Consider the following 15,231-nt stretch of genomic DNA (forward strand, 5'->3'; position numbering starts at 1 on the left):
TGAGTAACACTATGAGAAACTCCAGACACAGCAAAATACAGCTCTGCCTCATTAAAAAAAATCTGCAAACATCTTAGTTTGGAAAGTGTGTGTGTGTGTGTGTACACAGAGCTGTTTACACTCATACGCAACTCTTATATGTAGCCAAGAACATGCTCATCAAGATGAATGCAAACTGTAACCATCCACCTTCTCATCTTTGGCAAAAGCTAAGCTACATCACCTCATGACTAATTTGTATTGGCAAATTCAATAGACTCAGGAAAGGCCAAAGAAATGTTCTTGAAAATTGTTTTTCTCCATTTGCCAAAGCCTCCTATAGGGGTGGCCTTCTCCCTGAGCCTGGTGAGACTCATCCCTGGCCCCAGACACTCCGCTGTCCTCATGGAAGGGAGAGGAAGAGTCCCCATTTTTAAATCACAATTCACAACCAGTGGAACACTTTTCTTTCCCAGTGACTTTTGTTTTCTCTGCATCTCCCTTCCCCCACCCAGAATAATGAAGGAGGGGTCATTGCCCAGCTCCCCAGCGATGTCACATCCTTCAACCAGACTGGACTAAAGCCTGGGGAGGAGTACCTTGTCAACGTGGTGGCCCTGAAGGAGCAAGCCCGGAGCCTCCCCATCTCGGCCAGCGTGGCCACCGGTGAGTGCCTCCTGCCTGTCTCCCGAGGCTACCCCTGGGTCACTCACGAGGAGGAACTACAGACTTGTCGGAGACGTAGAGACAAAGGGGGCGAGGACATCTCCCAGAGCTGAGAACAGCATTGGCACCTGCAGATGGACCTCTGCCACATGCTAAGCAGAACCTCTTCCTTACTGCTTCTTGCAAGCATAGGAATTTAGGAGGGTATTCTGTGGGGAAATTCTGTGTTAAGATGTCCAGTGTGTTTCTCCCAGCCTTACTCACCAAGAGGTCTCATTTGTTAGCTCCTAGTATCTTGAGCTTCGGAACCTACATGAGATTTAGAGAAAGTCATCCAACCCTTCTTAATTCACTTTACAATGACGAATAATAAGAACTCTGTCATTGACTTGACATGAGGATTAAATCAGATAATGCATGGAAAGTAATCAGCACTGTGTTGATGAGAGTGAGTGCTCAATACCTGGTATATACACATGTGCTCAGAGAACACACTTAGACATGAGAGTGTAGGGAAGCGTCATTAAAGACCAGGAGTATAGGTTGGGTCACTGTTCAAGGTGAACTTAAGTTTATTATTTCCTCAGCACAGCTCCTCTCATGCAAGATCTTTATTTCTAGGTCTGATTCACTCACTGCATCGTGTTTTGCCTTATCATTTCCTTGGCTAACAAAGGCTGTAAATTAGCAATTATAATGCATATGTGTGTGCCCTCACCAAGAATTTTTCAAAAGTTATAAATAGCATCTGGTATCATGTTTGTTCTGATTTTAGGGATGGGAGGAATTGAGACTGGAAGGTTAAGCAACTTCCCCTGTGAGTAAATGAGATAGGCGAATATTGGTACAGCTTTATTTTTCATAAACAGAAATTGACACTGAAGAAAGCCAGTCAGGGCAAAGGCCGAGTTGGCCAGGATAGGGAGCCACAAGGCTACATAATGAGACACATTGCGTTAGTGATTCATGCTTTGCTCATTGGATCCACACTGAGCAGTATCAGGTGCTGAGGCTTATGCTCGATAGAGAAAACACTGGTTTAAAACTGTTGTGGAATTAGGTTATGTTCCATCAGAGCACTGGGGTTCCATGGCAGCATCCCGAGGCCAGGACGAGGGGACATCCAGGCCTCTGACCATTCTCTCCAGGCGCGCCACACCCGCCAACCACGGCAGCTTCACTGTCATCTCTTGTACATTCTGTACAGTCATTTAAGAGTTTGTGCTTTAATTCCTCCTTCCAAAAAGAGGCTTTTAAACCAGAGTTCTAGACCAAATGTGTTTTAGAAGAAACTGCACAGCCATGAAGCCTGCAAGTGCTCTGCAGGAGTCTCTCCGGATGCCAGGCGGGCTCCACATCTTTGCTCCCCAAGGTTATCTGGAGCCTGAGGTTGACCTTTTCATCGCGTGTGTAGATTCTCCTTTCTGATGTGGAATGTTCCTTCCTGTGATTGGATAGTAAGAAAAAGTTAGTCGGAAGCAAAAGACGATGAGAAGGCAATGGTTCATCAGAGGGCCCAGGACATTATAGTTGCAGAATGTTTTTCTTCCAAAATATAGGATGTTCCCCCAAAATGTATACTCACACTTTGAATAACTATAAAGGCAGGATTTATTAAAATACATTTTATTTTCAACATTGAGCTATCAGCTGTTACAGTGTGTATACATTTTTGGGGAAACCCTGTATTGACAGCACTTACAGAAGGTAGTCCAACACCACCTTAGTCTTCTCCTTAATCCACATTTTTACATTTGCAGGATTTTTGGTTTGGAAGTTTCTTAAGAGGAAAATGCAAAGTTCCAGACCTGAAAATGTGTGGTAAAGCTAGGGAGAATTGTTTTTCCAAAAGGAAAACATCCTAGTTAAGACTTTGGTGTTGTGTTCAGAGTCGTGAAGAAATGGAAAGAATAATAATTATCCCAGTTTACTTTCTGAGTAGGACCTGTGTTTGTTTAGAATTTTGGGCCCAAGTTGAAAGCAAGCTGACCCCTCCTGGCTGGGATGGGATAGCTCACGGAAGTGGCCAAGGAAGGGCAGAATCCAAGAGCAGAGCGGCTGCAGAAAGTACGGTTGCTCCAAACCCTGCCTGCTATTTTTAGAAAATGATTGTTTAATTATTTCCTTCTGCTAAGGTCTGACCTACACTAACCCCCTCCTGCGAGGCTCCAAGGCCTCATCAGGCTCTCAGACTGGCTTCTTGCAGGCAGGTCATTTTGGGAATGCAAATTACAAGACCTCCTGCAGCTGGAGCACTCAGCTACACAGTCACACTCTCACAGGGACAGTGCGTTAAGCCTAGGGTTTGGGGGAAGGAAAGAGTTGAAGGACAAAAGCCTTACCTGATCATTTGCATTTCTGTGACATCTTTCTTTCTTCCCCAAGAAGTTCCAGTTCGTTGGAACACTTCCTCTTCCTTCTCCTAGATACAGGGGATCGCCCATCCATTCCTCCCATTCATCCAGCGCCCATTTCCTGAGTGACTACTATGTTTCAGGCATTAAGCTTATAACGGCAGGTAGACCATTTAAAAATGGCCCAGCTTACCTAAAACCCCTAAGTACAGCAAGCCTAAAACATCTGGATGTGTTCCGTTCAATCATATTGTTACCCCCAAACCACAATGGTCTGCCGATTTTCATTTGGGCTATTTGTTACTAGACACCAAATCCTAAGCTGCTTAATAGAGAACAAAACTGGCTAGACCCAGAAAGCGGGTGGGGCGACCAGGGAAAGGCCCAACTCGGCAAGACTGAGAGGCTTGGGTCGGACTGAGACCGGGCCCAGGGAGACACTCCATCTTGGAGACAGCAGGAGGCGGTCCAGCGTGGGCAGATGACAAACCAGTCTCAGGCTCTCTGGTAATGAGGAGGAAAGCTTTCTTAACGAGCTGAGGCAGGGAAGAGAACTTACCGGAAGGAGAGTGTCTCATGGAACCCCCAGGGCCAGAAATGCATGGGGGCCTCATGAAAGACTTGAATTAGAAAATGGAGAATTGGGAATCGAGTTCCCATCTCTAGACGCTCCTCTGAGTCACTCATTTCTGCTTCTCTCCGTACTTCTGCTCCTAAAACTCTGTCTCCAGTTCCCATGGGGATTCTCTGCAACACCAGTGGGATGTCCGGTGTCCTGCAACTCAGCTCCATCCTCTCTGCCCAGGGAGAGTATCGGCCGCCACAGGGGAGGGCTCAGTCCGCAAGGCTGGCCTCCACTTTAGATGCCAGTCGCTCTCATGGTCACACTCAGCTAAGCAGAGTCTCTGGTTCTAATTCCAAACCCTTGCACAGTATTAACAGCAATCAGCTCCAGTCACTGAGTAATTCAAAGCAGGCCTGGTGGCCTTGCAAACATACCATGAGGAGTGAAGACCATTTTCCATTCTCCTCACCAGACCTTTCTCTCTCAGTTTTTCTTCTATATTCTCTCACCTTCCTCCACACCCATCATCTAATTCAATGTGCACAGGATGAATGGTGGGACCCCTAGGAAACCAGCCAGGTTTTCGAGGGTAACACCACCCCACCATAAGGTCCCCTCAGCTGCTCAGTGCCAGCGTCCAGGGCTCATGGGGGGCTGCGTGTGACTGCAGTGTCCTTCTGGCTCAGGAATGTGCAAGAGCAGGTGGGGAAAATAGCCCCCAAGAGATGGGTCCAAAACCAAGGTCCTCTTTTGTCAGAAGAGCACGTTTCCCTAGAAGGCACGTTCTGTGTCAACAATACAAATGTCTGTTGGCCGTCGGTAGCGTCTTAGCAGCTGTGCTGACTGTGTTGCTCGCATGGCTGAGCAGGGACATCTTTTGGATACTTGTGGTGCCCCACTTGGCACCTGTGTTGGAAGTCTCAGGTGTTTAGATGAGGCTGATAATTTCATAGATCTTTCCGAAGAGCTGGGCGCTGGGGCTCACGCCAGAAGCTCAATTCTCTGTCCAGACAGAAGCAGCCCTGGCCCTCTCAAGCCAGCCAAGATGGGAAAAACTCAGCCTGGTGACAGGAGATGCAGGAAACTGAATTCCGGTGTCAGTTACCCTGCTTCCAAATTGCATCCTCCGAAAAGAGATGTCTCCTTACTGTGCCTCCTTCTCCCCATCTGTGAAATGGGATCATAACACCCATCCCTTCCCTGACTGATGTAAGGAGAAGGGAGAGAGCTCATTTCTCAAACGTCCTTCTGTTTGACCCTTCTCCTTCAGTCATTGACGGGCCCACGCAGATCCTGGTGCGAGATGTCTCCGACACCGTGGCCTTCGTGGAGTGGACTCCCCCTCGAGCCAAAGTCGATTTCATCCTCCTGAAGTACGGCCTGGTGGGCGGGGAAGGCGGGAAGACCACCTTCCGGCTGCAGCCTCCCCTGAGCCAGTACTCAGTGCAGGCCCTGCGGCCCGGCTCCCGCTACCAGGTGAGCGTCAGTGCCGTCCGTGGGACCAATGAGAGCGAGGCCTCCACCACCCAGTTCACGACAGGTAAGGCTGCGGTGGGGCAGAGGGATGACAGGGGATGAGCCAGCGGTGGTACTGTCATGGCAAGAATGGTATTCGTGGGTGAGAGGATGCATGCTGGGGCACGCAGGTCACCATGGTCATTGCAAGAAGGAAGCATGAGATTTCGGGGGCCCCAGGTGACACTGCGTCACAGTGGAGGGCCACGCGTGGACCCGTGGTGGGAGCCATGTTCTCGTCCCACCTGTTTCCAGCCAGACCTGGGACCTGCTCTAAGCCTCGTCCCATGGCTTCAGCTATTTTGTTTGTACAATGTAAATTGTCTTGAAGACGGTTACACATCCATATGACGAGCCCAAATGGCAGTTTGGGGAAGGGGCCCTTTTATTGCTGCTTGCAGAGATTGTTGTAATACTTCTGTAAGTCCATCATGACTGCACGGCATGATGGCACCCCCTGGATTTGGAAGGACCCTCACCTGAGATCCTGTGTCTGCCATTCGTTTGTAAGTGTGACCCCGAAGGCTAGGGGCAGACAGGCTCCCTCCCACAGACAGCGGGCGGAGTGAAGCAGGTCAGTGTCCCCGTTTTGTGATGAGGCCAGCCCCTCCACCCCCAAAACTGTCGGGACTCTTAAAGAGTTTCACCGACAGCCGGGAAAGGCCAGGCCTCTAGGGGACCTGCTCCCCGACTCTCCCAGAGCCCATGGCTGGACTCCACCCCACCCAGGTGCCAATCAGATTTGTTACTGAACACTCCGCAGCAACCCCAAATCACTCAGGGCCTCGCGTGCAGAGCAACCTCCATAGTGACCTTCTGGTGAATTCAAGGTCAGCCCTTCCTGCCCCACCCCACACCCCATACACAGAACACCGCCTGCTCAGGTGCTGGGGCCTCCCATGGGCCACAGTCCTGCATTCCTTTTAAAATTTAAAACAGGTTTTGTTTGAAACGTGGTTTATTTGTGCTTTGCTCAGATAAGGAGTTCAAAAAGGCAGGAAAGGGGATGAGAGCCCTTGAGCAGCAGATGAAAAGCAAGTGCTTGATGTTTAGGTTGACAAGATGGAGGCAGGATTGGCTGGTGGCCCAGAAAAATTCCAATCAAGACGATTACATTCTGCTTCCGGGAAGCGGCCCTGAGTCTCGGTTCATTGCTGCAGGAGTCTCTGTTGCGGGTTGCCTGGCAGATTGGCAGATGTTAGGAGGCTGCCTTCGCATTGCGGCCTCAGCCCACACCTCCAACCTGCCCCTCTCTGCTCCGGGGTGCAGGGGCGTGGGGAGTGTGGGGATAGGGAGAGTGAGCAGCTTTTCCCATAAGCCCTCAGGGCTGGGGGTTGGTAGGTGCCAGCGGAATGATGAGTGTGCCTGGCCCCTCACGGTAGGGCCCTCAGTCATTTCAGAACTCCGCTTAAATTCACATTAGCCAAAGTGCTTTTCCAGGTGATGGCTTCAACACCAGGCGAGCACTAATTGCACAGACAATTAAAACAGAGATTTGCTTCCTGCGTGGTGAGTGGGATGTTAGGGCTGCTCAGAAAAAGCAAAGAGCTCAGATGGAAGCTCGCTGAGGCCAGTGGCAAGAGAGCGCCAGCCTGAGGACACCAGAGGCCTGTCTCTGCACCTCCCTGCCCCACGGTGGCTCTGGTTCTAGTTTCAGGAAGTTCCTGGACCCCTCCCTCTGAGCACATCCCCAAAGCACTGAACGCAGCCACCACAGCGTTTGGCCAACCAGCAGCTACTGCTTTAACTGAACGCACAAACCCCTATTGAACACTGTTGTGAGTTGAATTGTGTCCCCTACAAAGATGTGGAAGTCCTGATGCTCAGTACCTGTGTATGTGACCTAATTTGGTTGATCGAATAAGAGGTCATTAGAATGGGCCTTATGCCAATATGACTGTGGGAGAATTTGTCGTGAACTGGGGAAAGGAGGGAATTTGAACCCAGATGGACACGCATACACGGAGAACGCCACATGAAGATGAAAGCAGGGAACAAGCCAAAGGTTGCAGGCAAACCAGCAGAGAGAGGCACGGGACAGACTCTCCCTTGCAGCCCTCAGAAGGAAACAACCCTGCCAACACCCATCTCAGACCTCTAGTCCATGGGTCAATACATTTCTGTCGTCTCAGCCCCAGGAAACTAACACAAAGGCCAAGCCACCACATGGGAGCCACAGCCTGCTCAGCAGTGAGAGCACCCGCCACCCTCCCCCCACCTCACCTCCAGGACCAGCTGCCTTTAGGCGAAGCTGTTCCTGTCCCTGAACCGCCTCCTCCCAGGCATCCTTCAGAGCCCCGCAGCTGGGATATTTAACAAGGCTTTTCTAACAGCTTTAAGGGAACAGACAAGCCAGAGAACTGCCAGTATTCATCCAGGCACCTCACATGCACTCACTGAACACCTACTAGGTGCCAGGCACTGTCCCACTCACCGAGGCTACAGAATAAGTGAGCCAGACAAAGCCCAGGTTCTCATGAGTTACATTCCAGTGGGGACACTGGACAAGGAAGAAGAGAAGAAACACACAGGCCATTTCAGCCATGAGCATTATGCTGAGAATCAAAACGGATGACGTAGAGAGAAGTTCAGAAACATCTGTCCGAGGAGATTAAGATTTAATCAAGACCTACGGTTACCTAAGCCAAGTGAGGATCCAGGAAGAGCATTCCAGGCAAAAGTAGCAGCCGGTGCAAAGGCCCTGAGGCAGGAATCACGTGATGTGTCTCAGGGGCAGGAACAGAGGCAGCACAGCCGGAACACAGTGAACGAGGGGAAGTGTCAGGGGGCTGATCACACAGAGCCTGCCGGCCACCCTAAGAGTCCCTAATAGGAAGCGAGAGGCAAGTTTTCAGCAGGGATCACTGGGTTTACTTTATGTTTTAGAGATTAGATGTGGCTGCTACCAGAGCCCCAAGCCCCAGGTTACCCCTGGGGCCCCCACCGGACATCTGCCTTTGCCTTGCCCCTGGCTTGCTGACAAGTGGCTGGGACCAGCCCAGCAGCCAGAGGTCGGGCTTCAAGACCATTTCACTCCACCAGGCTTGACCTCTTCTGACATCATGGACATTGAAAATGTCTGGTCCCTAATCACAGAGCGCAGGCCTTAAGGCAAAGCAAACAAAAACAGTTTCCAAGGTCTGGGATTTTTGAAAAGCAGGTACAGGACTCAGCCTGAGCCCTAAGCCTCAGCTATTGTCACTGCAGTTCCATTCAGCCCGGTCCAGTCCCTCATCCCAGCCTCTCCTCGGGCATGGAACTGAGCGCTGTGGGGTGCAGGGAGGTCCTCCCACATGCCTCGCAGTCCAAGCTCCTCTCTCCACCCAAGTGCTGCAGGAGTAACACACAGCCCACCGAAAAGGCGCAGTTTCCGATGCTAAAGCCACACTGAGCAAGGAAACGTTTCTCAGAAAAAGTAGCTGCAAAGACCTAAATCTGCCCAAAGTCTCACCGAGTTCCCATCACTAAACGGAACACTCGTCACCCTGAAGCTGCTCGCAGATGGAGTCACGCACTCATCTTCCCCAGGAGCAGCTGGGGACGCTGGCCTGGCACTTGCCAATTGAAGCAGGCTACTCCAGGCTTCCTCAGAACTAGCGGCTGGCCCACTGCACAGTCCAGTCCACGTCTCGACAACAAGACCTGTTCGCAACGTTTTCAGTGGCCGTTTATCCTGCCAGCGCCTGTTACCTTGTTACCCCGCAGCGTGTCAGTGTTCTTTTTGCCAAAATAAGCCTGAGATGACCAGTCCTGGGAGAGAGAACCAGCCCCCAGGATTGTGGGAGAGACCACAATGGCAATGGTCTCTTTACTGCGTTGGAATTATTGGACCCCACAGAGCAAGCATGGGGGGTTCCCTGTTGTTGGAACTCAGAAAGCGCGTCGCAGGCAATGGGAAGTCCGCCCAGGGCTTGGGCACCGGTTTTTACACCAGGCCACGCACATCATCTGCATCGTCTAATCTATACAACAATCTAAAATGTCAGTACTATTAGTCCATTTTACACACGTGGCCATCAAGGCCCAGTGAGGTGACAAGTAATTGGCAGAGTTGGGGCTCAAACTGAGGCCTGACTCCAAAGCCCACGTTCTGTCCACTGTCTACCACATCACGCAGAACAGAGTTTATTCTTGCATTATTATTAATTCTTGCATATTTTTCCATATGAACAACTGTCAAGCTATTTTTGCCCACCCCTGTATATAGCATTTTCTAACTGCAAACCTTCCAGCAGCATCTGTGCAGGTAAGCAGGGAGGACAGCTTCAGAATCTCGCCGTCAACAAGCCTCCTTTCTGTTTGGTGGTCAAACGCGAAACTGTGCTAGTCTAGTCCAGCTCCCTCACCTGCACACAGTTTCTCCTGCCAGCACTTGTTACCTTGTGACAGGTGTCTCTGGTTTTGTCCTGTCCGGGTTTTTCCTTGCTTAGTTTCAAGCTTATGATACAAACTGGTTCAGTTTAAATGTCTAGAACGCCGCTGGAAATTCCGAGTGGAAATGGGGGAAGAGTGAAGTGTGCTGATAACTAACTCCTAAGCAAAACTCTCCAAACTCCCTGCAATGCGTGGTGGCCAACGTGGCTGCAGGGCAGCCTGGGGTCACTCACACAAGAGGCAGGGTCAGGAGGTGTGGGCTGTCACTGCAAAGCTTGTTTATGTTCAAGATGCATGACAAATGCACATTATCCCGTGTGATCTGGGTGATGTCTGACTCTTTTTTAGAGATTGATGCCCCCAAGAACCTGCGGGTTGGCTCCCGCACAGCCACCAGCCTGGACCTCGAGTGGGACAACAGTGAGGCGGAGGTTCGGAAGTACAAGGTTGTGTACAGCACCCTGGCAGGCGAGCAGTACCACGAGCTGCTGGTCCCCAAGAGCGTTGGGCCAACCAGCAGAGCCACCCTCACCGGTGAGTGAGATCGTGTCCACACTCTCACAGCTCTCTTCCCGCCCACCTACACCACCGCCAGATGCCACTGATTTAGTCTCTCGCGTGCCTAGCATATCGCATATGTCCCCTACTCGCCATTGCGCGCCATCGCCTGGTCTCGGACCCTGTCACGTCCTGTCTTACATGTCAGGGACATCCATTGCTCTTGGATAAACACCACACGGCCTGCCTGGCTTTCCTGCCATCTTCTCCAGTCTCCCCTCCCTCCCTGGGCTCCAGGCCCACAGGTGTGCTCCTTTCAGTCCCTCAAGCACCTTGTCCATTCCCGGCGGGTCAGGTTCCCCGTCTGCAGCCTCATCTCGCTGGTCACCACTCCCCTCCCAGGACCCTGTTTGTCCTGCGTACCGTGCTGGGTGATGCAGTTGTCAGTGCCCACTCTCCACCTAAAGCTCTGTGGAAGGTGGGCTGTGTTTGCTTCTGCTCGTCATTGGCTCCCCAATGTCCAGCATCTAGCACTTACTGAGTTCTAAATAAGCGGTGGGTGGATGGATGGATGGAACTTTAAGTGTTCACTGTGACTGAGAAATAGTGATAAGGTAAGAGGCTGGTGGGGCCTTGTACACCCTGTCTAGAATGGGAGTCACCGGGATTTTTAAATAAGGTGATGTAAGGCCTAGATCTGTGCAGCTGCAGCATGGAGACGGGGCGAGGGGAGCAAGGACAGAGGCAGACACTGGTCACGAGGCCGTGCTGGAGTCAATGGCAGGGATGATGGTAGTGTGGACTAGGACGACGCCCAAGGTCACCATGATGCCTGGCTGGGAGCATTCCCTGTCCCCATGGAGACGGGGTCCCAGCCAGTGATCCTCCTGGGCTTCAGACACACCCACCCAGGAAGACCCGCCTGGTGGACTCCACTGACAGGTAGATGACGGGAACGCAGGGCGCGTTTAATATGTGACGTGCACAGCAGCCTCGGATGAGGGCTGCCAACGCGCCCGCACACACAGCATCTGCTCAGTGTGCCCTGGCTTCCTACTGGAGCACTGGCCATCTTAGCAGACGGGAGGCACAGCAAATGGTCACACAGTAAACAAGGACAGTGGAAGCAAAGCTGTTTCCTCCTGAGCTGAAATCCCAGGCCGCCTTGCCCAACGAGGCCGGTTAAAGCAAATATAATAAATGCACTTTCCAGGCAGACGCACTTCTGAAAACACAGCCAGGAGACGCAAGGATATGCTGACCAAGCAGGTTAATGGGGGTGAATTAGATGTAGTGGGAACAGACCAGCTGGCAGAAGGGCTTTTACCGAGAGCTGGAGACATTCACAAAAACTAAGCTAAACCAAAAAGCTGAAATGATGCAGCAGGGAGCCGACTCTAAGCGCAGCCCATTCCTGCCTAAGCCTCAGGCTGGTTTGGCAATTAGCACTTTCCAAGGATGATGGCTAGTTGTTAGGATGGCAGATACACCACAGAATCATGAGAGAGAGAGAAAAGAGCGCAGTCACATCCCAGTCATTATTTCCCTCAACCAGGGGGGAAAAGACTCTTCCTTCATTGACCATCAATGTTATTCCAGTCACCTTCATGTAGGTACAGCTCATTTCACCTTCAGAACACCCCTGAGGGTTGTTGGCATCCCCATTTTATGGATGTGGAAACTGAGGCACTTGGAAACTTGCCCAAGTTCACAAAGCCAGCAAGGGGCACAGCTGTGACTCCAAGGCAGTTGCAAGTCCTCATCAAAAGCCTCCCGCTCCGTGCTGCTCCTACTAAAGTAGTAGACTGGAAGGGACAGTCAGCACGTCAGTGCTGCAGACTTATAAGGAAAGGAAAAATTATTAACAAGGAGAGGGCTTGCATAGTCGATGTTTTTATTAGAGTTGGGCTGATGAAATTAACCTATAAATATATATCACTCATAATTATCGCAGGGAGTTCGCAGCTGGGGAGATTTATAAAGGCAAATGGCTTTGTGTGACTTAAGGAAACTATGTTGTACTTGCTGAGATGCAAGTTACAAGGACTGTTGGCTCTCGAGCTGCCTTCTGGGGGAACAGAAGGAAGGACCTTGGCCGAGGGGAGGCAAAATGAGGGAGAAGCTCCGCCCCCTTTTTTTCTGGTTCTAAACACAGTCATTTGCATTTATAAAAACAAGACCTTGGGCAGGGTGGGAAGGGCACTCCAGGTCACCTGCAGCAACCCCACCCTCCCTATCCCCTGATCAAAAAATAATCGGGGCTCCAGGCAGGAGGCCCCACTCCCTTTGAGTGCTTTGCTCATCAGCAGTGCCCTCCCTGCAGAGCTGCGGGGAAGTCAAGGAGATGCCATGTGCGACTCTCTGACAAACTAGTTCATAATAGTGTTCTTGACCATTAGACACTCAAAAATTCCCCTTCAGTGTTTATCCCTCCTTCCTGCCCTCCCTTTCTCCTCCATTATTTTTCTAGATCACCCATTGCTTGCAGCCCAGTGCTTGGCATAGTGTATGTGCTCAGGAAGTCATTGGTTTCCTTCTTCACCAGGTTTTTTTTTTTTAATATTTTTTATTGATTTTTTACAGAGAGGAGGGGAGAGGGATAGAGAGTTAGAAACATCAATGAGAGAGAAATATCAATCAGCTGCCTCCTGCACACTCCCTACTGGGGATGTGCCTGCGACCAAGGTACATGCCCTTAACTGGAATCGAACCCAGGACCCTTGAGTCCGCATGCCAATGCTCTATCCACTGAGCCAAACCGTCGAACCCGGGACCCTTGAGTCCGCAGGCCAATGCTCTATCCACTGAGCCAAACCGGTTTGGGCAGATTTTTAAAATCTCGTGAAGGGCAAGGGTGATGTCCATTCAGCTCACCCTGGTGCCCCGTTCACAGCCATGTGCCTGGCACACAGGAGCCTCTCAGTAACATCTGGCGAGTGAGTGCAATGTGTGCCGCAGGAGTTCAGAGCAGAATAGGTTCAGAGGAGAGCTGAGAACAGCGTCACCCTCCAAGCCGAACAAAGGAGGCTCTGTAAGAGATGGAGACCGGCGGTTTCCTACCGGGCGAATTTTCTGAGCTATTGTTAAGAAAGGGAACAGAGCCATTGCTACGTTACCACTTTCAGGAGTTGGATGGGGAGATAAAGGGAGCATTGATAGAGAGCCATGAGCTCTCGAAGACATGAGTAACCCCTCGGAGCCCCCGGAGTGCAGATGTATAAATGCACTGGATACGCCTCAGATATACATTTCCTTCTCGGGCAGAACTGCACTTTACCTGCTGGCAAAGAGCAGCGCTCACTTCCACACAGGAAGAAAGCTGCCAAAAATGAAAGGAAAGCAGCAGGCGAGAACCTACCAAGCGAGCCCCGCTTCCCCGCTCCCCAGGTGGGAGGCCTGAGAAGAGAGCACTTGAAATTCTGCTCCATGTTTTTCTGGAAGAAGATGATTCCGTTGTAAATTATTGAACATTTCATTTAAGCTTCATAAATAAGAAACTCGGATGAAAACATTGCATGTTAGATCCGCTTGGCAACATGTAATTTCTGTCTTACTTCCTCGACCTGTCACCCTTCATCTGCTTCGGAGAATTTCTACTTCATTATAGGCAATTGAAGGTCTCAATCAGTTGCCTGGGAAAAGTAGTTTATGTCCCAAAGGTAATCTAATTTCTCCAACCAAGGTTGTGCCTGGGACGCGTGACAGAGATAAATGTGTGCTTTGAAGAGGTCTGGGGCATTGCAATCACCCCATCAATCTAGCCAGGGCCTCACTGCCGCCTGGGCTCCCCCAATCTCTGGTTTCATTAGCAAACCAACAACAGGTGTGCTGAGGACCAGCCTGTACCTGCCTGGGCAACACACAGAAAGAAGAAAGGACCCAGAATCCAGGAATAGTTCTCCAAGCAAGGTAACAAGAATGTTGGCTACTGTCACGAGCCACGCACTGCACTTCATCCACATCAGTTCACTTCATCCCCACAGTGACCCTCTGAGATAGATACTCTTATTCATCTGCTTCTACAGAAACTGGCGCTCAAAGACACAAAATTAAGGAATCAAAATGCCCAGGTGGAGAGTGGCAGACCTGAATATTGAAGGAGGTTTGGCAGACCTCAAACTCTGTCTGACTTCCGAGTTCACACTACTAGTGTTCACACTTCCGAGAATAACTAAGGATTAGGAAATGGGCGGGGCTGGCTGAGAAAGGCCATGCATCCCTGCAGGCGAGCCTGGTCAGCAAGGCCGGGTGGGCTCTGCCCCACGGAGCGTGGGGGGGTTTATTGCTCAGCCTGCCCTCAAGCCACACGGGGGGTGGGTGCAGACCCTCTGACCCCACAGCACTCCGCTTCCATAAGCCAGGCCATTTGTTAAGGAAACATCGCCCCATGCCCTTCCTCTCAAAATCATTCCTGATACATCAGGGATCCTGAGGGGGTCAAGGCCATCACCAAAGCCGGGAGGAGTCTCCACGCAGAGCCTTTGGAAGGAGCGTGGCCCTGCAAACACCTTGATTTTGGTCCTCTAGCTTCCAGAACACTGAGAGAGTACATTTCTGTTGTTTTAAGCCGCCCAGTGTATGTCCATTTGTCATGGAAGTCCCTGGAAACGAATGCAGATGGGAAAGGTTCTTCATCCCACCATGTTGCAAGGTTGTGGTGAGGATCAAACACATGCAGGTGTTCTGCAGAGAATAAATGTTCCATAAATGCAGAAGAGCACGGTCATCAGCCAGGGCTCTGGGGGCCCAAAGGACTGAGACTGGCCAGGGGGGCCTACGGGTGATGATGTGATCTTGTTGCATTTTTTCTGCAATCCCAGGCCTAATCAATGAGGGTGTTTGATGGCCCCAAAGATGTCTACATTCTAATTCCTGGCCCCTGTGACTATGTCACCTTACATGACAGGAGAGCATTTGCAGGAAACCTCTAGCAGCTGGAAAAGGCAAAGCCATGGACTCTCCCCTAGAGCCTCCGGAAGGCATGCAGACGGATGGAAGCATTTTAGACTGCAGACATCGTGGACTGTAAAACAATAGACTTGTAGTGTTCTGGCCATTTGGCTGTGGGAATCTGTTAGAGTAGCCGTAGGAAATTAATATGCCAGTCAAACCAGTTAGTCTGGAAATCAGTGTGGGAGAGAATAGAGACCCCAGATGATTCCAGATGTCCTGGGAGGCTCCCCGTGATCCTTTGTATTGAACCCCCAAAGGATTTCCCCAGAGAGGTTTACACCCTTTAGTTGGGCAGTTTTTGTAATTTTCTCTATCCTCCCAGGTCCC

General features: G+C 50.8%; 1 protein-coding gene across 2 annotated transcripts in view; it reads left to right on the plus strand.

The window, feature by feature from the left end:
* TNR (tenascin R) overlaps positions 1–15,231 on the plus strand; it is a 58,162-nt gene that overhangs the window by 15,184 nt on the left and 27,747 nt on the right. For both annotated transcript variants that reach the window (XM_059673463.1, XM_059673464.1), the window contains 3 exons: positions 495–645; positions 4,835–5,104; positions 9,802–9,987. In XM_059673463.1, coding sequence (XP_059529446.1) covers positions 495–645; positions 4,835–5,104; positions 9,802–9,987 — 607 coding nt within the window. The remainder of the gene's footprint in view (positions 1–494; positions 646–4,834; positions 5,105–9,801; positions 9,988–15,231) is intronic.

Source organism: Myotis daubentonii, chromosome 18, assembly GCF_963259705.1.
Source record: "Myotis daubentonii chromosome 18, mMyoDau2.1, whole genome shotgun sequence".
Lineage (NCBI taxonomy): Eukaryota > Metazoa > Chordata > Mammalia > Chiroptera > Vespertilionidae > Myotis > Myotis daubentonii.